At 37.6% G+C, this 26,112-nt stretch overlaps 1 protein-coding gene across 2 annotated transcripts in view; it reads right to left on the reverse strand.

Moving 5' to 3' along the window:
- Nucleotides 1-25,278, reverse strand: part of LOC109430327 (uncharacterized) — a 231,165-nt gene extending 205,887 nt beyond the window's left edge. Inside the window, exon 1 of one of the 2 annotated variants that reach the window (XM_062846354.1) lies at nt 23,633-25,278. Coding sequence is in view for 1 of the 2 variants with exons in the window: in XM_029856954.2 (XP_029712814.2) it covers nt 23,633-23,711 (79 nt within the window). In the remaining variant the exon portion in view is untranslated. The remainder of the gene's footprint in view (nt 1-23,632) is intronic. The other variant, XM_029856954.2, reaches the window with a different exon arrangement.
- Nucleotides 25,279-26,112: the final 834 nt, after the last annotated feature.

Raw genomic sequence — 26,112 nt, forward strand, 5'->3', positions numbered from 1 at the left:
GATTTTTTTTCTTCGCATGTCTTCAATCTGGAATAACTTTTCAATCGTAGCAAGAAAATCGATGAAATTTTCACCGTCATTAGAGGACTTGTTTATTATCAGACTGCAGTGAAAAAAATATGATTATGATCATTGAGAGCGTCACAATAAATTATCCTTTGCGTCCGGATTCTAACTGGACAATGCTTTACTACAAACAACCAAAATCAGATCAAATGCCAGCTATTGTGGTCAATCACAGCATTCAATAGTTGGATGAAATATGATTTCGATGTCTTGCTCTCTAAACACACAAATAAATTTCTCAGTGTATTCTCAATGCTTACCAGGAATTGAGAAGGGAAAGCAGCATTTTGTAATGTATAGAGGCGAGTCAGCAATCAAAGCAAATTATTGAGCGATTTTTATTAGCCTCACGGCATGGTGAAGAAGCGTTGTCATCATTCTTGCAAGCGAAAGTTTGTTAGCGAAACTCCATTTTTTTGTGTAATGAGACCCTTGTTAACGGTATGGATCAGGCAGAAGTTGATATTGACTGCCACTTCCCAACCTGCTTTACACATAACTCTTGGAACGCATTGAACAAAGCCGCCAAAAAAGCAAGTCCTGAAAAGGTTCAGTAGTGGTCCATGATGGATGTTGTGAGACATCAGCAACGAACGTATGGCTTCACAGGAAAAGCATATGACAATTTATTGGTCGCTTCGATGGTTCTTGAAGGAGGTCCTCAGCTACACGATCTTTTAAATGTAAGCGTTTAATTAACTATGATGGTTTAATAATAATTGTATTTCAGGCATCAGCTCTACAAAGACATCTACAGAACGTGTTTCATAGATAAATTGGATCCAGACTATACCACGTTGAAGGCTAGGTTTGGAACGATATGGGAGACCCTTAATTTACCGTATTTCTCAAAGTTTCATATTTTGCAGTTCCAGTTGCTGGTCTGAGATGATACATACCGGAAAATCTCTTGGTGTGTTCGGAGAGCAAGCTACTGAGAGTGTTCCCAGCAATTTTTCAGAAACATGGGAGAGATATCGTACGCAGACATCTAAATCTTCAAAAGTGGGCATTTGAATTCGTTTTGATTTTTGTAGTAAATGGTAACTGTTTAATTGCTATAAATACTGTAAAAACCTATGGATTTGGATTATAAATTCAACTCACGATAACTTTTGATTTCGCAGATAAAATGTACTCAAATTTCCAGTAAGAAGACTCGAATACTATACGTTTCGAATGTTGAATTCCAAATTTATGAGGGACAGGTTGATGGCCACGATGGTGATACAACCACGATTGAATATTAATAGTTCAAAGAAAATTTAACCCTAAAAGGGATACCTGGGGTCCATTGGACCCCAGGCGCCTTTCAGAGCTCGTCTTTGATGGAACACACTCAGCGAGGTGACGAAACTGAGGCCATGAAGGTATCCCTTTTAGGGTTAATTGTAAATCGTTTTAAAATTTCAAATCGCTCTAACTACCTATTCCCTCGATGAAACATTTCCAAAATTTCAGAGATGATACCTGGACACTATATGTTTCGAATGGTGGGTACCGCTTAGATGGGTATTTTATGTTGTTAATAACGGTTTTAGACAAACCGTGTTAGGCATTCTGTCAATAATTTCTATAACAATTTCCTTAGAGTTTTGCCAATGAAAACTCTAAGGTATCTGAATAAAATGTTTGAAAAGTTCTACTAAAAATTCGGCAGCAATCCTCTCAGAACTACCATTAATATAACAGACACTACTTAACTACTGTGGGAAAAATGAGTTGAACTGATTGCAATTAGGAATAGTTGCAACTAAAAAATATATCTTTTGGGTAGTTTAGTGAATCACATATTGCTATTTTCTATAGCCTAATCGAAAGAGTCCATTTTTCTGAGTATAAAGCGATTTTATCGCGTTGCAATACCTTTGTTTTGTTGGTTAAATAAACAAAACAGTTTAAATTTCCGTGGATAAAATAACAGTTCGACCCGAACAAAAAAATTCCCCCGTACAAACCTTAAATGCATTTTCAAAATAGGGGAAATTACCTATTCTCGGCCGTTTTGTTCACTTCGTCTTTGGGGGTTTTTTGAAACCTATTGAACTCAGAGTTGGTCTCAAATCCTTCCCAACTAAGCTGAATTATGTGGCCAAGTTTCAGGCAATTTGGCTGACAAAAAACCCCCATGACGAAGAGAACAAACCTGCCGATAATACCCATTGTCACCCTAGTTCCTGGGCTCCAAAAATAATGAAATTTTGGATTTAGACTAATTTTATGGCGGAGATTCCGATTATAAAATAATCTAGAACCTATCTAGAGCCCAATTGAGCTACAAATTAGCACAGAAATTTATTCAGATATCATATCTGCAGATTTCAAGAAACGTCTTTATAAACTTCATAGAAAATTCAGCATGAAATGCAGTAAGAATATCATAAAAATACTGTAACAATACCTCCACCCCGATCATAATTTGATAAATATTTTTCTCTAAAGAAATTACTTAAAGCCTGTATCCGCAAAATTCGGGACACAGAAGTACGTCAGTAGCTCTGTAATGAATCAGTAAAATTGGCCAAATAATTGACTGAAAACTCTATGGTGTATGTTTATCATTTGTGCCAAATTTCATAAAAATCGATGTATTACTTTTAACTGTGGATGAAAAACAAACAGACGTGGTTTTAAGCATTTTGTACAATCATGATCAATTTTCATTCGCATACTAGATGGTTCTTTTACGCTACAGTTCAAAGTTCTGTGATGATACTTATGAAATTTTGTTAGCAGTTATGATACTTATTAGACTTAGACACTTTCTTGCAAAATTTTATCAACTTTGATCAATTAGTTTGAAAGCTACTGGTATTGATGTTTTTCATGTGCTATTTTTGCCTATTCATAACTTTTGAATTTCTCTGTCAATTTTCATGAAATTTTCACAGAAGCTAGTTGATTATGTGTATATTATGCCTGCAAAATTTAATGATTATTGGCATAGTACTTTCACTAGTACAATCGAAACAATAGAGGGTGCTGACTAATTTCTGTCTGAGGGGCTAAAATCACGATCAGTGCCAATACATATTTCCACTATAAAATTGTTGATAGTGCATCGATTTTTTTTTAATTTTGCCTATGTAGATTGAGAGGTTTGTGTTCAAAATTTCAGCCATTTCCTTTGCCAAATTCAAAAGCTACAGCGCTGACAAGCAAAACTAGGGGCTGCACAAAATTCATTGGCGCACATTTTACTCTTTCGTTGCTACAACAAACAGTACTGCACCGATTCACATGAAATTTTGTAAGCGTAATGAATACATCACAAAATGTTATTAGACAAAATTTGAGCAATTTTAATGTATCTATTGCAGAGTTACAGCTGTATTTCTGTGTCCCGATTATTGCGGATACAGGCTAGGATGTTGAAGTGTTTTTGGGAACGTTTTATAATGGATCGACGCGACATTATGGTGTGAAACTGAAGGAGAGGGAAACGTTTTTTTCAACCCACTTTTGGTTCTAGTGATGTCTATGAACATATAAGGAAATGAAGAAAGTAGATTGAAGAAAGACACAAGGTATGGAAAAAATGACGAGTCAGGAATTGGACCCAGGAACTTTTGTATACGAATCAGAAACGGTAGCTTCAAGACCACCAAACCGGAATTTCTTGGATATTGTTGTGTTAAGATATTAAAATAAAGCTCGAAACATCTGAAAACAAAAATTATAGTTTGCCAAAAAGACCGTTTTGTAAACAATTTCAAAAATAATACATTTTCAACAATATTATTGTTATTATTAAATTACCATTTGAATTTTTAGGGTCTCCAGTTAGCCTGGTGGTTAGGCTATGGATAGCCGATCCGGAGACGGCGGGTTTGATTCCCGTTCCAGTCGGGAAAATTTTCTCGACTCCTTGGGCATGAGTATCATTGTGCTTGCCACACAATATAGGGGAGACTGAGGAGACTTGATCCCTGGGGAGACTTGTTCCCCTCATATTTTCTCGGATTCAAAAATAGTTTTCTTCTAGCACATTTTTTTTCAAAACTACATCTGGACTGACGACAATGTTTTGACTACTACAGATATTGATGGTGCATTGCATTATTGTGTAATGGCTGATGGTTTGTTTTCAGTCCTTCAGAAATCTTTTCGGCGAATCCTAAAAAGCTCTATAACTTTGTGAAAATTGAACCAAATCGTGTTAAAATTTCACAGCACATAGTATAAATAAAATAATACCAAACTTATTTATCCAAATAAGGCTGTTACATAACTTTTTTTTTATAATGCAGCTTAGTATATACAACAGTGACATGGGGAGACTTGATCCCTCGAGGATTACACACACATTATACATGTGAAAATAGAATTCTATTTGGAAGCCTCTATTTACTCGGAATTCTAGTATATTCAATGATAAAAAGTGTCAGATAATTATTATTTTATTACACACCATAAAAAGGGGCATCAAGTCTCCCCATTTTCAAAATGCAGCATATTCTTAACAATTTAAGGAAATCTTACAATTTCAAATACTCCATATTCATCAAAAACACAAGAAAACTTGAAAAGAAAATGAATAGGAAGCTTCTGGAGTTATTTTCCATTTAAATTGACCATGTGCGCAAAAGGGGATCAATTGTGACCCATTTTTGAAATATACATCATAAGACATGCCTCCATAAAAACACAGTTTTGAACATTTTAACAATAATTTAAAGTCCTTCTGTTATGTATAAACTTGTAATAGATATTTACCTGCCATTCAGTACGAAAAACGGATCTAGTTAAGTGTTTTTCTTAAAGTTATAGGCAAATTAAGAAAAAGGGATCAAGTCTCCCCAGTCTCCCCTACAGAATTCATGCAATGGCAGGCAAAGAAAGCCCTTCAATTAATAACTGTAGAACACTAAGTTGAAGCAAGGCATGCCAAGACCCAGTGGGTACGTAGAGCCATAAAGAAAAAGAACCTTTAGAATTTCTTCGAAAATTTTCACTTAAACAATGTTATCCTCTGCTTCCAAGACTGTATGCAAAAAAAACTTCACGAAAGTCTTGGCGCCGATACTCGCGCTCTGAATATATTTATTTTCCGAATATTTTTTTTCTAATATATACTTAAAAAATTTCGGGTTTTTTATTTTATAAAAAAAAACCAATAAAAAAAATAACTTACCACTAACATATTTTGCATGACTTTGGAAAAATATAACGTTCTACAAGTTTATTCAAAACTCAATTTGAAAGATATCCATAAATAAAAAAACGGTTTAAAATTGAAGAACACTTAAAATGAAGACATATTTTTATTACTCAAAAAATCAACTTTGAAGCCTTTGCACCACCGCTAAAAGTCAAAAGTTTTAACTCAAACTCGAATACGTCTCAACTTTATGTTATTTGAATCCAGAAGAGCATATGAATCAAGGTTCCAACAACTTTTGAAAAAAAAAAAAACCGCAGCCTAGTGCCTACAGATTTTTTTTTTGCTGAAAATGGTCAAAATCATTTTTGATAAATTCCAGGATTCTTACCAACGAAAATGGTATAAAAAGTACTGATATATCAGTATTATTGTACACTCAAATACAAACAGCAATGCTACTACAATGTACATAGACACTTAACCCCTTTCCGCCCACGACTTCTTTCAAACTTTTGAATGCTAAAAAATGCTATGAATAAAAAGTGCTAGAATAAAAGTAGTTAGGGATCACTTGAATGTGTTATCAATTCTGAAAGACTTGCCTCGGCGATTCAAGAAACCATTTTAGTAGAAATTGCATGGGGATTCTACAGGACATTACTGCACCAAGATTCCTCAAAGATAATTTTCCAACAAATATAATAGTATTTTCACCGGAAGCTTATTTAACAAAAAATAGAAGAAATATTAGATCACATATAAAAATACAATGTTTAATATTAAGAGGCGCATGGTTGGGTTGTTATTCATTTCCACTCGGGAACTCACGGATAATGATGGCTTTTTTCCCGCGGAAGTGTTTCGAGAGATTCACTGCTTGCTCCTCCGCTGACATGGGTAAGTTAGTTGCCGTTGTGCGTACGCTGCTGGAGAGCCCTTAATGCTGGGCTTGTGCAATGCGCAGCACACCTACGTACACGTCACATAGGAAAAAAAAAGCTGAAACAGCTTGACCCACTTATACTTCATCAGCGTAAGCTTAACTTTGTGGCCGTTTTCGGTTTCCTGCCAGAAGAGTGGCGGAGGACCGTTCCGTGTAGGCTCCCTGCGCCTGATCGTGAGTGGGTGGCGAAAAAAAGGGCCTTTGGTAGCAGTTTCGAAAGCTTTTTTTATTATTTCCCCACTGACGCGACGACCGCGTCTAAAACTAAACAGACCCCTAGGCATGGGCAAAGGTACTGGTTGCCAGGTCTGCGCTGCTGCTGGTAATTATTCAAGGCTTAAGATTTGAAGTCGTTGGCGGCGTGGGTGTCAATCATGTTGGCCGGTTTCGAAAAGAAAGGCTCAACATATGGTCCACGATCGCTTATGGTGGTGGAGTAACCACAACACAAACCATGTGACTTTGTGGAAATAAGGTGGGTGCACTTTTCAATGCTTGGCGTGGCGCTGATCGTTATGAACTGTTTCTTGACGACGCGACGCTATGTTAGTACATATCTAGGCCAACGGCGTGTCTCAAAATCTAAATCTCGTAAAATTTCACTTCTTCAAGGTTCAAAATCATATCTGAAATTTATCAATGTAGGTTTCCATAGAACTCTTCACAGATCAAATCAATCTACTGAATCAAAGTTATGAAGAATGAAGATCCTCAGCGAGTCAAATTGAATGATTTTTTACACAACATTTTGATATGCATACTTTACATACAGAAAAATTTTCATTGAAATCGGTTAAGTATTTCTGGCTCTATAAATAAAACAGTAAAAATGTGTTTTCATTTGTTCACAAAATTTTAAAATAGCAGATCTCAGGGTTCAACAATATCTCCGCAAATACTAGACCGATTTTGATGAAAATTTTATGGTACAAGCTACATATAATGTACCATTACTGATTCAAAAATCAGCTGTTTTGGTGTACGCAGTCTAAAGTTATGAAAAAAATGTGTGACCAAAATTTGACTTGACTTGACAAAATTTGACCACCTAAACAAATATAACTTTGTAACGGCAGGATCAAATTGAATGAAATTTTCACACAACATTTTGATATGTATACTTTACATAAAGAAATTTTTTTATTGAAATTGGTTCAGTTTTTCTGGCTCTATAAATAAAAGAGTAAAAATGTGTTCTTATTTTTTAATCCTCTCTGTTCCAAATTTTAAAATTGCAGTTTTCAGGATTCACAATATCTCCGCAAATACTAAACCGATTTTGATGAAAATTTTATGGTATAAGCTACATATAATGTACCATTACTGGTCCAAAAATCAGCTGTTTTGGTGTACGCAGTCTCAAGTTATGAAACAAATTGTGTGACACAATTTTGACCGTATCACCCTTTAGGGTACATAAAATCGTTTTGATTCCAACCCACAAATTTGTAGTTTCTTCCTAAATTTGGGGTTAATATTTGAACATTGAGACTGCATTGAGAGGCTTGTTCCTAACTTTGTAATGGAAATGAAAGCAACATGTTTCAATCAATCAACTACTATCACAAACGTAACATTTAGGAAATTTTTTGGTAATCAAATGTACATGTTCACAAAGGTACATATATGTACTAAGGTCTTTTTTACACGGGGGATACGCTGCCCCCACTCGCAAAACAGTCTTATATGAATAGGAAACCCAGCAAAAATGGTACTGTTATGCGAGTGGCGGCAGTGCGTATCGTGTAAAAAACGCCGTACCAATTTGGGAACCCGTGTAAGAAAACTTAGGGAAATCTGAAAATATTGAAAATGTCCTTACGTTCAGATATCCGAGGATTGTTTTAGAAAGTTCATGTGGAAAGGGAGGAGGGTAGTGGATCACGGATGAATTCTAAGGGCTAATGGGGAGGGTGGCAAGGGATGGTTGAAGGGTTTGGGAAAGGGGAATGCATACTGGATTCAAGGAGACTGTCACGAAGTGAGGATATAAGGTGTTGTTTGGGTGGGGCATAAGGCTTAGAGGTGTTCCAGGAAAGTTTTAGCAGATCTACGTATTTTATCAATGGGGGTTCCAGGTCATTTGGTAGAATGCCGTTTGGCCCCACACTATTTGGCCGAACACCGTATGACCGAAAAAGGAGTGACTAAAATATTCCCAGTTTCAACGCATACATAAAAACCCATGCATAAAACCATATAGTTTAATTAGAAAGAAAAGCCTATATGATTAACCCTTCCGATACCAATTCTCTAGATTTCTAGGATTTCTCTAGAGACTTCTATTGAGATTTCTTCAGAAATGCTTGGTGAGATTATTCAAGACAATCTTCTTGGGATTCTTCCAGACGTTTCTGCGGCGATGCCTCCAGAAATTTCTATAGAGATTTTAGCCAGGGACTCCTCGAGAAATTCTCATGGGATTTCTCCAGGAACTCGTTTTGGCCTACCTCAGGAATTCCAGCTGGGATACCTTCTGTGATTCTTCCAGCAATTCCTCCAAGAACTCCTTCAGTAATTATAACTGGAGGAAACACTGAAGGAACTTCTGGAAGAATCCTTGGAAGATTGTCTTGGAGGAGTCCTGGGAGGAATTGCTGCAAGGACCACAGCAGAGATTGCTTGAGGAATCCAGCTGGTGGGGAGGCTAAGAGGAGTTCCTGAAGGAATACCATTAGAAATTTATGGGGGAATCTTTGGAAAAAAAATTCTTGAAGAATTACCGAATAAACTTTTGGAATAATCTCAGAAAAAAACTCTGTAAGAAGTCTTAGTAGGGTTCTGGGATGTATTATTGGAGAAATTTTAGCAGAAATCCAAGAAATTGCTGGAGGAAAATATACAGGAATTTCTAGAGAAATCACATCAGGAATAGCAGGAGGTATCAAAAAAATCCTTGAAGAAATACCTGAGGGAATACCTCGAGAAATCCCTGGAAGAACCGGTAGAGGAATTCTGAAGGGACCACAGTAGTAATTTCTGAAAAAAATATCAGGAAAAAATCCTGGAAGAATTTCAGCAAGAATCTCTAAAGAATACTGAAAGTAGAATATACTCCTGCTGGAAGAACCACGGTAGGCGTTGCTTGGGGAATTCTTGGAGGAAGGCCATCAGGAGTTCCTGCAGGAATTACATGAGGAATTTGTGGAGGAATCTTTGGATACAATCTATGAAGGATTTTCTGGATGAGTCCTTAAAGAAATCCCTGAAAAAAAAGAAGGAATTTCTGCAGAATTCCGGGAAGATTGCCTTGAAGGATCTCAGCAAAAAAGCCAGAAACTCTAAAAGAATCTCTAGCTGAATTTTTGAAGTATCACAGTTAGATTTTCTTAAGGAGTCCGAGCAAGAACAGCTCGAAGAACCGCAGAAAGAATTGGTTGAGGAATAACAGATGGAATTTCTGGAGGAAGATCACGAGGAGCTCATGGAGGAATCCCATGAGAAATAGCTGGAGGAATCCCTGGATAAAATCTCTGAAGAAATTCCTAGAGGATTCACCGGAGTAACTTCTATAAGAATGTCCAAAATATTGCCATAAAAAATCCTACCAAAAGTTGCTGAACTCCTGGAGGTATAACAGTAAAAATGTCTGAAGAAGCCGTAGGAGGAATTGCTAGTAAAACCACAGTTGAAATTGCTTGATGGATCCCAGCTGAAATGCCTGGATAAATTCTCTGAAGATGTTCCAGGAGGAATTACCCGAGGAACTTCTGGAATAATCAATGGAAGATTGTCTTGAACAGACCCAACGAGAGTTCTTGAAGAAATTTATGGAGGAATTCCTAGAATTCCGTTACGTTTCACAAAAGGCTTTTATAGAGAAATCCCAACAGGAATTGCTGGAAGAATTTCTACAGGAATTATAGGGTTTCTATAAAGCATGTCAGGGGAATCCTGAGAGAAATTCCTTGAATAAATACCTGGAGGATTTAAAGTAGCGCTTCAATTGCTACTATAGGGCAATTTGGCAGTAAAACTGCAATGATACGGCAGTAAGCAAATCGAATGCAGATATAAAACAGAAATACGACTTATTCAAATGCTTTTTGCTGGGTAATTTCCACTGCTTAGCATGGATTCTACCCTGGCAGGTCAGTAATGACCAATCTTCTTTGCTTTACCTCTAGCTGCACCAACCGCTTAGAAGATGGGAAACAAGTTGACATAATCAACGCCGATTTGAAGGCAGCATTCGACAAAAGCGTTCATCGTATCTTGTTATATAGTTGGCGAAGCTTGGTGCGTCGGACGTCATACCTTTGCGACAGGATCGGATCGTATACTTCTACCTGGTTTACTGATTCCTCCGGTGTACCGCAAGGGAGTAATCTTGGGCCGCATCTTTTCGCACTTTCCATTAACGATGTCGTTGTCTTACTGGGCGTGAGATGCAGACTAATATACGCTGACGATCCCAAGATCTATGTTGTTGTTGAAAGTCTAGCCGACAGTGAACAATTGCAACAATTACTAAACGTCTGCGCCCGTTGGTGTGAAGTCAATCGAATGACGCTTAGCATCAATAAATGCTTCCCATGGATTATAGAATGGGCGACACATTCATTCAGCGTGCCAGCCAAGTATAAGACTTGGGAGTACTGCTCGATTCCAGATAATCCTTAAATGAGCATTGCTCGGAAATTATTGATCGTGCAAATTGACTGCAGGCGTTCATTATCGAACATCCAAAGGTTTCGATGATATCCGATGCTTGAAAACACTTCACACCTCGCTTGTTCGGTAGATTTTGGAAACCTCACCGTTGTTTGCTGCCCATATCAAGCAAGCTGGGTGATAGGCTGGAACGTAATCAAAAACGGTTTGTGCGCTATGCCCTAAGACAACTTCCTTGGAATGACCACAACAATCTGCGATCATACGTTGACCGAGGTTGCTTACTTGGAATAGAAACAGTAGAGCTACAGCGGTTCATTCAACAAGCTGTAGTCGCTACGAATATATTGAATGGAGAAATCGACTGTCCAAATCTTCTTGCAGGGTTATCTTTGAAAGCTCCGAACAGGATTCAACGTAGAAGTCTTGAACGGATGCTGGCAAAACGATTTCATCGTTCAGTGTATGGCTATAACGAACCGATGCCCTCTATTCTAAGCGCCCTCAATAATGTGGTCTATTTGTTCGAATTTGGAATGTCTTCTACGCAATTCAGAAGCAAATGCTCCCAATTAATGCTTAAATTATTATAAGAACATTCATTACGACTTATGTCAGATTGATTAACAATAAACAACAAATTTTCAAAAATTGACATCCAATGCACTTAGTGGAACCAGGTGACTATTCCAACAATCGTTAGAATTAGAAGGATATACGCTTCTTGTGTGAAAATGTGGTTGAAAAATATTGAACAAACAAAGAAGTTATAACGAAAAGAGTGTTTTTGCAATCTCGTTATGGGGGTTGGTAACGGAAGAAGGAAATATTGATGATCATACTAGCAGCTAGAATGTTACCCAGAGTTTGTCTGCGCCTCTATTTTTTTTTAATCATAATTCGGCCAGATGGAATGCGGCGAAACGACATTCAGCCAAACGGCATTCAATCAAATGATCGGATACCATCAATGAGTTTGTAGATGCTTGTAGATCTTCAGGCCTTTATTCGTGGAAGTTCTTAGAGGTCCTACAACATCTTTGAAAACGACTGCTCTACAGAACTATGCTCCATGGATCTGTGGCATGTTACATCGCATCAATAACACAGCGCAACATTTTTTTGTCTCAAGAGCAAACTTATGTGACTCCGAAGGATTTTGGGCCGCTGAATCCGAATCCGGGCTCAGATTTGCTCTAACACGTCACAATTTTGAGCTATACCTCAATTTATAGGGCAAAATATGCGATTTTGGGCTTTTTTGACTGCAAGCCATTAGGCAAGGAAATATTTTTTTTAAGCAATCAAAAGGTTAATTGGTCAATTAACATCTAAATTAACGACTCATGCAAAATATTTTGTTTTACCTAATCAAATTTGATAGATTTGAGCATTTTATGTTAGTATGAAAACATGCATGCAACTTTTGGAGGGTGACTTGTATGGGAAATATCGCACCTAACATAAATCGCTTAAAACTATCAAATTCGATTTGGTAAAACGAAATATTTTGTATAAGTCGTTAATTAAGATGTTAATTGACCAATTAACCTTTTGATTGCTTTAAAAAAATATTTCCTTGCTTAATGGCTTGCAGTCAAAAAAGCCCAAAATCGCATATTTTGCCCTATAAATTGAGGTATAGCTCGAAATTGTGACGTGTTAGAGCCAATCTGAGCCCGGATTCGGATTCAGCGGCCCAAAATCCTTCCGAGACACATAAGTTTGCTCTTGAGACAGACAAAAAGTTAATTTTTGTTACGCTGTGTAATGTAACAACAATCCATTGATTACGCTTGAAGAGCTTCAGGCTTTCTTCGCGGGAGTTCATGTAGGTCCTAGGACAGCTTTGGAAAACACTTCTCTATAGAATCTATTTATAATGCTTGTAGATCTTGAGGCGCCTACTCGCGAAAGTTTTTGGATAACCTAGAACGCTGTTGGAAATTATTTCTCTACATAACTATGCTTGTAAATCTTTGATGCACTTACTCGCGGAAGAATTTGGTTACCCTAGAACATCTTTGTAAATTAGTTCTTTATAGAACCGTGTTCCACGATCTACCATTAGGAAAACCCCATTTAACCCCTCTTCTTAACCCCCACGTATTACCACCAGTCACTTAATCGCCCCCCACTCTTGCTTACCTTCTGAACCCTTTAGACTTCTTACATCGAATCAAATAAAATACATTTAATTAAAATCGTTGATCCTAGTCTCAACTAAATTCTGAGAAGAGCTTGAATATCTGATCACTGGAAGTGTCGTTATGACCTCCTTGAAGTGTCCCATTTCCAAATGATCTAGGGCTTTATCGCGCTTCTGCTACGATGATTATTCCGCGCCGAACGGGGAAACATCTTCAAATGCCCAACTCAGCCTAGACATTCTGCATACTGAATAGATAATCGCGGTTTCCTCTCTTTTTCGCGAGCATATTGTATCAATCTTCCTTCCCATATCCCATTATTGCTGTTCAGTGTAGATTTACACCACCACATCCGTCCTCCAATCGCATAGGAACCATTATTGCTATAGTAGGTAGCACAGCGTGTATATCGTTACTGGGCTCTCCTTTCCGTTTTCGGTTCTCTAGTTCCACATTCCGTCTGCTCCCTAGCTGATACCGCCGCCTGTTGTGTGCGATTTGGTGGATAACAAACAACACCGAATAAATTGAGGAAAACGGGGAGCGATGCGTCTGGTGGCGATAAAAGATTTTTACACTAAAATGACCTGACCATGTTGATGGCAATGAGTTCACAGAATAAAAATGTTATTCAAATTATCGCCATGACAAACGTCAACAGGGATGCCATATATACGGATTTATCTGTATTATACAGATTTTTGAGCTTCCATACAAATTTCGTTTAATATGATTACAGATTTGGGAGCTAGAGGGGCCATTTTAATTTTGTATGGGATATAGATTGTACTACCAAATTTTGTTTAGGATACATATTTTTGTAAAGAGTGATACAGATTTTTCAGAATATCATCTGGCATCCCTGAACATCAATAACATCTCATTATCTAGAAGCTGTCATTCATAGTAATACTTCGGAAAACACATTGTTCAGTTTTCAGCCTGAACATGGCATTATAGGATACTGCAAGATGACGTCACGAAGCTGTACACAGATACTGACAGTTCAGCGAGCTCTTTACCTGGACTTAGTTTCTGGTGGAGATCCGGCGATAGAATCTCAGTAAAACGGGGTTTAGACGATTAATGTTGTACTATTTAGTAAAGTAGAATATAATCGATGTTTACATGCCACAATGATTTCGGGACGGAAAACGTGAATTTATTTTTTCATCACACGATACAAATTTTAACACCTTGTAAACAGCTCGCTGAACTGTCAAACAAAGTGAGGTTAGGTCAGGTGCTTGCAGTACCCAGGTGCCATCATTTTGCTACCTAAACATTTTACCCCGTTCTCTTCCTTCCATATAGACAGACCAAGAGACATTTCTCCTAACACGGGCCGCATTCGCTCTATATATCCTTTCTTAATCGTAGTCTCTTTCTCGCGCACCACACGTTGCGAGCGCCATTTTGATTGTTTTGACAAGAAAAACACGGATGAAAACAAATCGAATGTTTTGGCTTCTTCTTCTTCTTCGTCGTCGTTTCAATACAGGTACAAAATAAATCAAGCGAATAAAGGAATTTCGCATAAACGCATAAGCTTCCAGTAGTCAGTGGCAAACTGCGCCCGCCGTCCGCGCGTGGACAAAGGCACACTGAAGCATGTTCTATGGTGCGATCTGTACGAACGACCGGGCGCTATGTGATGATGTGAAGTGTTTGGTTTACACTTTTGTCACTCTACGTTGCATCACTGACTGCCGCTGTTGGTCCGGTACGGTACCATCGTTCCTACTTTGGTGGATATTGTATTGATGACCTTAAACTTCGTCATCTAATATGAACTACTTCTTATGTTTCCTTTGTGCAGTGATGCCAGAGTTAAAGAATACGAGATTCGAAGCCTTGATACTTAGGGAAACAAACAATATCTCGTTTTGATGTAGTTCATATTATGAGGAACTACAACCATGTGAACTAACATGTCGACCAATTTGGAATACCCATTGTCTAATGTCTCTTTTACGCAAAGTTGTAGGGTATGAGTATCTTTCTTCATCCTATACTCCTATCTTCATCCTATTCCAAAAACAGACGATTTATGCACCGATTGTTTCCATTCTGTTTGTTATTATATCATGCATGATCAACCTAATAAAATATACAAAAATGAAAAACAAAACAAGTAGCGCAACAAAGCTATTAAAAAAAAAATAAAATTGGAGCACGTTGCTGAAGATCGGCCCCGTTCCCCATATGTACAATATGTACATCTATAAGTACGAAATATGACGACAGCACAAATTTCCCATATCTTGCCATTATCTCCTCTACATGGCGACCGTTGCACAATGGTCTAAATCCACGTTTTAACAGAATAAAATATCTCTGTTTTCGTTAATATTAAGTGCTTAGCATGTTCTGGGAAGTTGTTTGCAATAGGACAGATCGGTGAAGTACTAGTTTTTTAGTAATGAGCTGAGTTTTAGTATGGTGAGAAGGTCAATTCTCCTTTTCTGCAATGAAATGGTGCAAAAACGTGGATATTATAATTCCTTGCCTAATTTGATGCTGTTTGAGCAAAACTTTGGGCAACCGTGTTGTTGTTATCTTCATTTCTTGCAACATAAACAACATAGTTATCCAAAGTTTTGCTCAAACAGCATCAAATTAGGCAAGGAATCATAATACCCACGCTTTTTGCACCATTTCATTGCAGAAACGGAGAATTGACCTTCTCATCATACTAAAATTCAGCTCATTACTACAAATCTAGTACTACACCGAACGTGCCCCATTGTTTGCTGCATCTTTATCAACACATTTTGATTAGGGTGGTTCTCTGCCCCCACTCGCGTAACAATCCCATTTGATTACTTTTGAGTTAACATTATGAATAGTCATCATTTTCGATGTACTTCCAAAAATCATGATAAAAATTACGAATTTTTGTATCAATGTGTGAATAAAATACCAAGTCATGAGCGTCCAATATTAAAAGTACCCGCATAACAGTCCCATCAGGGATTTTTGTGTCACGTAACACAAAACTGAACAATTCTGTAGTGATTGTAATGTTTTTCACAGTTATGTATTCATGTGCAAAGCAGTCTGTGAAAGTTTCGAGAAGATCGAAATTCTTTTCAAATTTTGGTGTCTGGACGAAGTCTACGCTCCATACAAATTTCAATTTTTTTTGTATGAACAAAAGTCTACGAGTAGGATGGGGAGGGGTGGGGGGTCTGAGATGGCCAAAATTTGGTCTACGTGGTTTATGAACAGCTGAGTTCAGCTGAAAAGATAGAGTTATTCTGTCTTTGACAAAATTGACGATACCTACAAATATTCCGAACAAGAGTTTTTTTTTTGTATGTAAAACGTGAACAAAAGCTTGAACTTGTTTATTGTATTTTGGCCAATAACCTACTGTTCCCAAACTTAAAAATGAAAGATTACGAACTGGTTTGATTTTTAGCGCAAAAAAAAACAGACAATAATTAGAACATGGAATGTACTAACTAGCTCAGCAGGCTAAATTGGTGCAAAACTAGCCAATGAGGCCTGCCGTATGAAGCTTCTAAGACTAAGCGTTGACGGAACTTTGCAGAACACAGTTGGGCTAATTCTGCAAAAATCTGGACTAAACGAGACGAATGAGAATTTTTTTCACACTGCAAGCGAAAATGAATCGTTTGGGAACTGCCAAGCTGAATGGAAGCTTGGCAATGTGATAGTTTGTGACCGAGAACCGGCCAGAACTGGGTGCCTGACCTGGATCAGCTAATGAAGCAACAGTTCGAATGTGAGACCAGAAAGCGCGAGCGGCAATTGGGCTATTGCTTAAGGACAGCCTACTGAACTTCATCACGGACACAAACACCGCTTGGGACACCTGGGAAAGCCTCCGCCGCCACTACGAAAAAGCAACCTTGACTTCAAAGGTATCCCTCTTGAAGGAAATGTGTGAGAAGCGGTACAGTGATGGCGAGTTGGAGGACCTCTTCGAGTGATTGACTTTGGCAGGCCATGATTTGGATGAAAATCTTTAAGATAAAATGGTGCTTCGAGCCCTTCCGGAGTCGTTCATTGCACTTACCCCTACTTGTAAAGTAGAATCGACGACAAGCTGACGTTGGAACTGACCAATTTCGTTTAAAAGGAGGAAAACGTAGCGAAAAGGTGCCCAACGAGTCTTTGCTGATAGGGAAGTGGAACCATTTTAGAAAGGCTCCTATTTTGGGCACTTTTCTGTTATAACTCAGCCATTTTTGAACCAATTGACACAATTATTGGGACGCGGTGAGATACGTAGAAGCTGAACCTGCGAATATGGTATATGAAAAACTTATGCGGCTAGCCGGGTTCTGCAAGAAAGTCACGGAAAAACCACTACTTTTCGAATATTAAAGGTAAATGTCACGAACTACCTTTGAAAAATGCCAATGACATTCACGGTGAATATCATTTGGCATTTTTCAAAGGTAGTCCGTGACATTTACCTTAAATATTAAAAAATAGCGTTTTTTCCGTGACTTTTTTGCAGAACTGGTCTAGCCGCACAAGGTTTTCATATACCATATTTTCTAAAATGAGCTGTAGGTGATTGAATTTGGATATCACGAAATGAAATTTTCACCACTGACTATAACTGTACTACGATACTGAATTCAATATAAGTCACTGCCTACGGCGGTTGCTATAATTTTTACTAAGTTTTTGACGTTTCTTGGCATTGCTGTTTATGATTCAGACTTGGAAGGACAATCGTCAGCTTTCGGACTTGGAAAAATTTTGCCAGATTTTCATGGGTGGTTTGATTTAATTCAACATGAGTAAAGTTTTTTTTTGGATTTCGCGTGCGTGGGAAAGTGTGCTGATGATAGGGTAAGTGCTCTAATGATGGATATAGTTCCAATTATTCGCCATAGTTGATTTTCACCCATTAACGGTGTAAATGAACAAGGAAAAAAATGTGAACAACAAACCACGTGCACAAAAGATGGTTGTACCACAGCCAAACAGGCGTATCACTTGGAACAAAGTGCGATTAAAATCATCGTCACAAAAGCAAAATCGCCCAATGCAAATTACGCTGTGTTTCGCAAACCCACTGAGTAGATGGCGATAGTAAGCAAAGTCAAAAAGGAGCAAAAACGATGCAAGCGCCATGAGCGAGAAATTTGCGCACTAGAGAATATTCGAATAGTCCGTTCGAAAGGCAAACGATGGGTAGTGGGTAGAGTGAGACGTCTGTTTGTCTGTGGTTGTACTCATTTAAACTCCACATTTTGCTCAAATTATGGTATAAATAAATCATTTTCCTTAAAATGTCGGCTTCCTTGCACCCTTTTTCGCCACAGTGTACCAGTTATGAATCCCATAAGGAATGCATGCAAATAGGGCGAAAAGGAACCTAAGTTACAAAATGCCCTAACCGGTACAGGGCTGCTATCTTTGGAACGCGCTGTAATAAATACTGAAAGTAGTTTTGGCTCCATTTCTATATTTTTCCTGTAAAGTAACATGTAATATAACATATTGATGACATGCGTTGGTCTTCTTATTTTTATAGAAATAGTTTTCCTCAGGTAGTGTCATAATTGGTACAGGTACCCTATATGACTTGATGACGACACGTTGGCACCCCTCTAGGAGGTCATTGTGGGACTCCACAGGAATACTATCAGAGATTTCTGCAAGAAATCCTTTGCCGGTTTTCTGCAAATTTATTCCAGGGCTCCTCAAGGAGTTTCTTGTAGGATTCCCAGGGAGTTCTTGATGAGATTCTTCCGGGATACCTAACGAGGAATCAAGAGTCCATGCTCCGTCTTGGATTACCCTAGATTGATTCGGGAATTTCTTCCCGTAGTTTTTCCACAAATTTATTCTAGGATTGCTCTTAGGATTTCCTTCTGTGATTGCTCAGCCCCTTCTGAGATTGTTTTTGGAGTTCCTTCAGAAGTACCATCTAGGATCCTTTCTGGGATTCCTAAAAGACTACTTCAGGAGAAACTCCTTTCAGGATTCCTTCTGGAACTTGCAGGGATTTATTCCTAAATTTCTTAAACAGTTCCTGGAATCCTCTAGGAATTCCATCCTATATTTTCTTAATAGTTTCTTTTGGGATGTCTTAAGAAGTTTTGTTTATTATTTGCAGAAAGTATCCTGGAAAATATGCCTGGGAATTCCAGCCATTTCGACCGGGATTTCCTCTAAGAATTCCTTCCAAGATTGCTACAAAAATTACTTCCAAAATTCCGCCTGGGATTCCTTCCATGAATTTAATGCGAGATTCACCCGAATTCCTTCTGGGATTTCTACAAGAATGCTTTCTGAGATCCTTCCAGGAATCCTACAAGAACTTCTTGCAGTATTCTGCCCCCACTCGCATAACAGTCCCATTTGACTTTTCATCACTTTTGAGTTAACGTTATGAATAGTCATCATTTTTGATGTACTTCCAAAAAGAACAATAAAAATTACGAATTTTTATGTCAATGTGTGAAAAAAATACCAAGTTATGAGCGTCCCATATCAAAAGTACCCGCATAACAGTCCCATCATGGATTTTTGTGTTACGTAACACAAAACTGAACAACTTTGTAGTGATTGTAATATTTTTTACAGTTATATATTCATGTGCAAAGCAATCTGTGAAAGTTTCGAGATGATCGAAATATTTTTCAAATTTTGGCGATTTTTCAAAGTTTTATATGGAAACAAGTTTTCAAACTTCAAATGCCGTTTTCTCAATTCCTACTTTTTGCAAATGGGACTGTTATGCGAGTGGGGGCAGTATTCCTCCAAGAAATTTCCGGGCTTCGCCCAGGACCCGAGATTCTTTGAAGAAGTACTTCTGGGATTGCCTCAAGAATAACGGGAATTTCTTTTGGGCTTCAGTCAAGAATTGATTCGGGAACACTTGCCGGGATTGTTACGGGAAGTTCTTCTGGAATTCTTTCAGAATGCTTCTCCCGGGATTTCTTCAGGAACTCTTTCCAGGAGTTATCTAGGAACTCTTTTTTTTGTTTCCTCCTAGAGTTCCGTTTGGTATCCCTGCAGATTCTTGAATTCTTGCAGATGTTTCCAATAGACATCTTCCAATAGTTTATTAGGGAGTATTTTGAAAAATTCTTCCTGCAGTTTCTATACATGGTATTCCTCATGAAGCTCCTGCAGGATTTCTATGACAAAATACTCCATTAAGTTCCTTCTGGTTTTCCTCTTGGTAAAATCTCAGATGAAAACTTTTGGGATTCTCAGAAGAAATGAGGAATCGCAGAAGAATATTGATTTAGCTGTATTATAGAGACTTTCAGCCCTTGGCTGCCTGAAGAAGATTCTGAAGGAATCCCTAATAGATCCCTGGAAGAATCTTATCAAGAACTCCCTAGGAATCCCACAAGAAGAAACTTTTAGAGGAGCCCTGGAATATATTTATGGAGAAACCGCGAAGAATTTCTTGGAGGAATCCTGTATGGAATGCCTGTGGACTCCCAGAAGGACCTCCAGGAGTTGTTTTTGTATAGAATTAATGATATCTTACTTTGTACCGATTCGTTGTAATGTATTTTTGAAGCTAAAAGTCGCCTGTCAAATTAAAGTAATTTAATTCGCTTACGAACGGGTTTTTATATGACTGATACGACCAATCATATCACGGTCACCTCCCACTAACGCGTCGTAACACTGTGAAAGTTGGAAGGAAGGGAAACGGTTTTTGCAACCCGTTTCTGTTCTAGCGATTGCGACGAACTCATGATAGGTAGGTAGTAATAGGGTAGGTAATCAAAAATTGAATCAAATTGCGGCTTTCCGAAGTAGCGCAAATTTTGAGTGATTTTTTTCTCCCGCATGGAAATAATTTACTACGACAAAATCTTATGTACATGAAAGTCACGGGTATAAGCTTTCTGTTAAGTGATAAAAAGTTTGTATTTGCACCGAATTTCATTGGAAAATTCGATTATTCGTCAACAATGATTTTAATGTTAATTTGAACCATCGTAATCATAATTTGAACCAATTTTAATCTTAATTTGAACTACTGGCGGCAGCAGCTCGAGCATCTCCAACAACAGCCAATTTCATGCTGAACAATAGAAAAACACGTGGATCCGCTAATTCCCATAACTATTTTTCATTAGGCAGTGGAATTTTTATTAAGAATGTTCTAAACTCTTTAGGAACTTGGAAACTAAATTTGGAATTTTTCATCCTCCAAGAGTAAACAAAACAACCACTAGCGCAGTCTGCACGCCAACACTGGAAGCTCGCCCCGTTCACTAGTTCAAATTTAGATTACAAATGGTTCAACTTAAGATAACATTCTCCGAGTAAGAATAACTTAAATTTAATAATTTTATGACAAACAATGCGGAATATTATTCGGTTGGTCGATTCTACGGTAAATAAGCTTTCATTTGACGTGCTCACATATTCCGTGTGATACAATGCATGAGCTGTACGAGTGCACCGAAAATGTGCTTTCTCTGGGGGGAAATGGGTGAAATCACAGTGATTTTTCAATTGCCTGTTTTCCATGACAAAAACGCTTTTTTCAATGCTTTTAAAGTCCATGTTATCAGGTTATATTACGGAAAGCTGTTTAACATCTTTTCCGGGACAATATTTACCAAAAAAGAACGTCGTTCTAATGAATTTCTAAATGGTTCAAATTAAGATTACAACTTGACTAGTTCAAAGTTTGATTTCTTATCTATACGTGAGTTGTATATGTAGAGAAGAGAAAGAGAAAGACTTACAAACTTTCGAAATTAACTCGACGGAGTTAAAAATTTGATAAATTTTTGCCAATTTTCTTGTAATTACAAAAATGTTACGAAACTTAGTTTAGCTCAGTAACCTTGAACTTTTAGCCTTGATACTAAGCTACAAATTTGATTGTCATTTTCGTGGTTTTCGATATGTTTCTATACATTTTTTTTTTTGTTGATGAAATGCGCAAAGTGCTGAGCACCACTGGTTTACGGGATCGGCGTCCCGTTTTAGTTCAATCCCTAGAAAAAAAAATCGATCGTAGAACATTTGATTGATTTTTATCTATTGAATCTGCTTAGAATACCTAATTTTGTAACTAGAATGTCCACTCCGTAGAGTTTTTATTTTTTATTAAAACAGTCGAGCCATATAAATAAACAAATTAACATATTTTGGAGGATTTCCGGAGTAATTCAAAAAAAAAAAACTTACAGAATATTCATTTTGAGAATTGGTAAAAACATTGCACAAAGAGTTCGTAGATAAGTTCGTTACGACAAAACATCCTTGACCTAATCCGTCTAAATTTCAAACACTTAGGTATCTTTAAAAGTTGGCTGATTTAGAAACACTTGCGTGACAATTGCAAATCATTTCAAATTTGCTTAAAAATGTTTACGACTTTTTGAATACTTTTGGTTTTGTCTTTTCCATTAATGAGAAGAGTTTCAAAATCTAAAATGTTTTGCAAACCGAGGCGAACCATTTCTTGAGTAAAAGTTAAGACGTTTGTCATTAGAAGTTTGTTTATCACATTCAATGATATATATTGTCGTGAAAATGAAGTTGTTTTCAACCGGTCTAGAGAAACTGAATATTCCAAGAAATCCTAAGACGACGAAATTTGTGGGATTCCCGAAATGTTTTTGCATTTTTTTCGCCGAAACTATCGATTTAGGTAGAGGATAAAGAACGCTATGGCAATGAAGCAAGTTAAGAAACTTACCGATACAGAATATAGCCTATTTTTTATACTAATACGAATATGATTGTAATTGTATTCAAGGCCGGATTAACAAATGTGGTGCCCGGGGCCACAGTGTTGTGGGGCTCTTTTATATAAAGGATATATTTTAAAGGAAAAAATCTGTAAAAATATAGATCATTCTTAGAAAAAAATATTAATGAAGATATTTTTGTCGTTATTGAGAGATTGAATCAGAACAATAAGCATTTAAGGCTTTGCTGGGCTTTGCTAACGTTGATATCCACTAAATTTATTCATGAAACAGATTTTATAATGAAAACAATGATAAAAGAAATTAAAATAAGATAAAAAACGCATTATATCTCCGATTTAGTAGGAATTCATACAAAAGTTCGTAGAGAAATTGCAAAAAGAATTAGGAGCTGAAATTTTTGAGAACTTCCTAGTTAAATTTGTAGCACAATCGTTTTTGCGGAATAGATTAGAAAGAAAATTTTTAGGTTTTAGGGTATTCCCGCTGCAATCTCTGGAAAAGTTGCTGGTCGATCACCATAAAGAATAAACACTTGTTCTAACGTCACTGCAAGGACGTTGTTCTGGCGACTTCTCATAAGAATTTCCCTCAAAACGCTGACATCAAAGAAGAAATTCTAATAGAAAATGCTCAATCCATTTTAGCGGGCATCTATGATATGTTCCCGATGGAATTTCTGATTTAATTTCAACGGTATAGATTTCTAAACTCTACATGGCGACCGTTGCAGTGAAACGTGTACCTGTAGCTCATGCTCATCGGAGCAATGCTACCCCGACTCGCATAACAATGCCTTCTATAAAAAAGTAGGTATTAAGAAAAAGGCATTTGAAGTTTAGAAAATCGTTTCATTTCGTTTCCAAAAATACGATAAAAGGAAAAAAAAATATACATCGAAAACAAGCATGTTAGTTAGTTTTTCGCGGATTTTTACGAAAACCAGCTGACATCACTGTCGCCGACGAGAGGGATCGATACAACACAGCAAACAAGGCAGAGAGGTGCGACTTGGGGTGAAGAGAAATGGGCAATACAAAAAAAACATGAATGCTGGTTTTCTTACCTGATAAAACTGCGAATCCATTCAGCCAGAGTAATCCTATCGCAAACACAAGGTAGAATCGAAATAATAACAGCGCCATAAAAATGTTTGACCATTTGGATTTTGGTTCTACCCGAAGATTTGGTGGTGGTGGCGGCGATGTTTGGCAGCGCGGCGCACACGACAGAGTTGGCTCATTTGGTGGGAGGAAGCGCGCCGGTGTGTTTTGGTTTGCAATTTTGAACTCTTTTTTTTTCACTCTCTTAATATTCGAAGGAATCACTTTTTTCGATGCTTTTTTCCAACCATCATCATTGTTGCTTACACTTTGCACTAACTAGCGGCGGCCGGTGGTGTGGTAGTATTACCTAATTTGAATTCCTTCCTTCTCTAATTATTATTCGCTTATTTCCTGACAAGTGCGCTTGCATGTACGAATACCATAAATAGCGATTCTTCCCCAAACACACGAAAACTTTTTTCCTGGTCGTTTCTTCTTTTACATATGAATCACTTCATCGGCGGTGTTGCTGCGAGTGGAGTGGAGCTAGAGCTCTCTGTTGCTTTGCTTTGCGTTTTCCTGCTGTATTCCCAATGGCAGTAGGCCGCCGCAGCTCAGAATTTTTACTCCATGAATATGATATTTCTTCTTCTAGACACAGCAGGCCAGACGGGGAAAGGTAAACGCAAACACCCGGTGACTATGATCTGCACAAACACTAAATACGATTTTTGCCAGACTGCTAGTTGCTTATCTCAATTTTCCCCGTGGCTATGTTTATTTATATATACGATACACAAATTAGACCACTTCTGCAGACTATTTCTATCAATTTAAATTTCAAACACTTGTACGACACACTGAAGCAAAAGCTTGTTCTGCTTCTTATTTCCAGAAAGCGCTCCACTAAATGTGTATTATCGTCATCCAACAACTATACACAACACACTACAGCCTCTCCTAGAGCAATAATGGAAGAAGCGCGCATCTATGTTATGAAATTCCTCGTTTTCCTCGCTTTATTAGTTTCTCGATCCCGAAAGGTATTCCGATTTGGACCAATACAGTGGTACATATCAAACCACCATATCTAGATTTGCACGCAAAAATCCATAGATCCAATCCTTTCCTGGCTTCCTCGCTCTGCTTTGCCTTAATTTGCACACACCTCCCAGCAGCAGGGGCCAAGGGATCCGAAAATATCGATTTTATGTTTACACACACCGCTCCTGCGATACTATACTATATTTTGGATTTCCACACCATTCACCGACATTTCTAGCATCAACTATTCAAAAAACACTTTGCGATCGAAACTTTAATGATGGTTCTGTTCTTCTGCTGTTTTTGTATCCATCATCCATTATATGCTGTTTATTCCGGGAGTACTTCTCCAGCAGTTCTTCCACTAGGCTGGATGGTAGATTGGTAGGTAGGTAGGTTGGTACCATTCATAAATGCGTAAATTACGTCTCAACACTAAGGCGACCGACCGAAAACTGAGGATCGGTTCAGTGTGGCGCTTGTGTTGGTTGATTCTGTGTCGCGTATACGCGCCGCGGAACGCGCGGCCTCTGTCTTGGTTTATTAGCAAACCTATTCGGTAGGCATGTATGGCGTTGATGCTGCTCCTCCGACACGAACAAATGCGGCGGCGCCGTACCCGGGTTTCTATGGTTCGGTGACGCCTTATTTCTAGTTAACGGCTGAGAATATAGATGGAGTGGTTATAAATTATTTATAAAATACAATAAATACATATTATACATAAACTATTCTACTTATACTACAAAAATATATAATCAATAATAAATATACAACAATATATTATACAATAACTATTGCTACAAAAATCATAATTATAACAATGAACCTGTATGCAATGATCCTATAGTTTGCAATGGAAAATAGACTAAATAATTATAAGCAACTACAAGATAAGTATTAGGTACCTCTAATATAAAAGTAATTTCCATAGAAATTTATGGTTGAAGCCAATAAAAAATATCAGGAAATGCGATTTTTGCTTGCTATCTGTATCTATCTACCTAAAACCATTTACTCTTCGCTTAAAAGTAAAAAATATGTAATAATATTTTTCTTCGATTCAAAGATGTTTCTTATCTTCTTCTCATGAAAACTGGCTATGCACAGAACAGTATGGTAGTACTCGGCTCCAGAAACCTAACGCTCAATTTATTGAATTCCTGATTCAGCGTACCATAGATATAATTAGTCATTATTCGGCCTGTTGGGATGAAGCGAGTCCATAGCGAATGAAAGCAGCCTTATTGTGGTCAGTTTCAATGCTGGAATTTCGTTTATTTTTCATTATAAATTGAAGTTTATTTTAATCCAAAATATAACTTACATTACAGTATTAAACTGCTATTCCCAGACACAAACATTCCAATACTTATACATAATACAATTTTGCCTCCTATGTTTTGTACACTTCTATATGCTAATCCATAGCAGCAAATATACTATATTAACAATA

Source organism: Aedes albopictus, chromosome 1, assembly GCF_035046485.1.
Source record: "Aedes albopictus strain Foshan chromosome 1, AalbF5, whole genome shotgun sequence".
Classification (NCBI taxonomy): domain Eukaryota; kingdom Metazoa; phylum Arthropoda; class Insecta; order Diptera; family Culicidae; genus Aedes; species Aedes albopictus.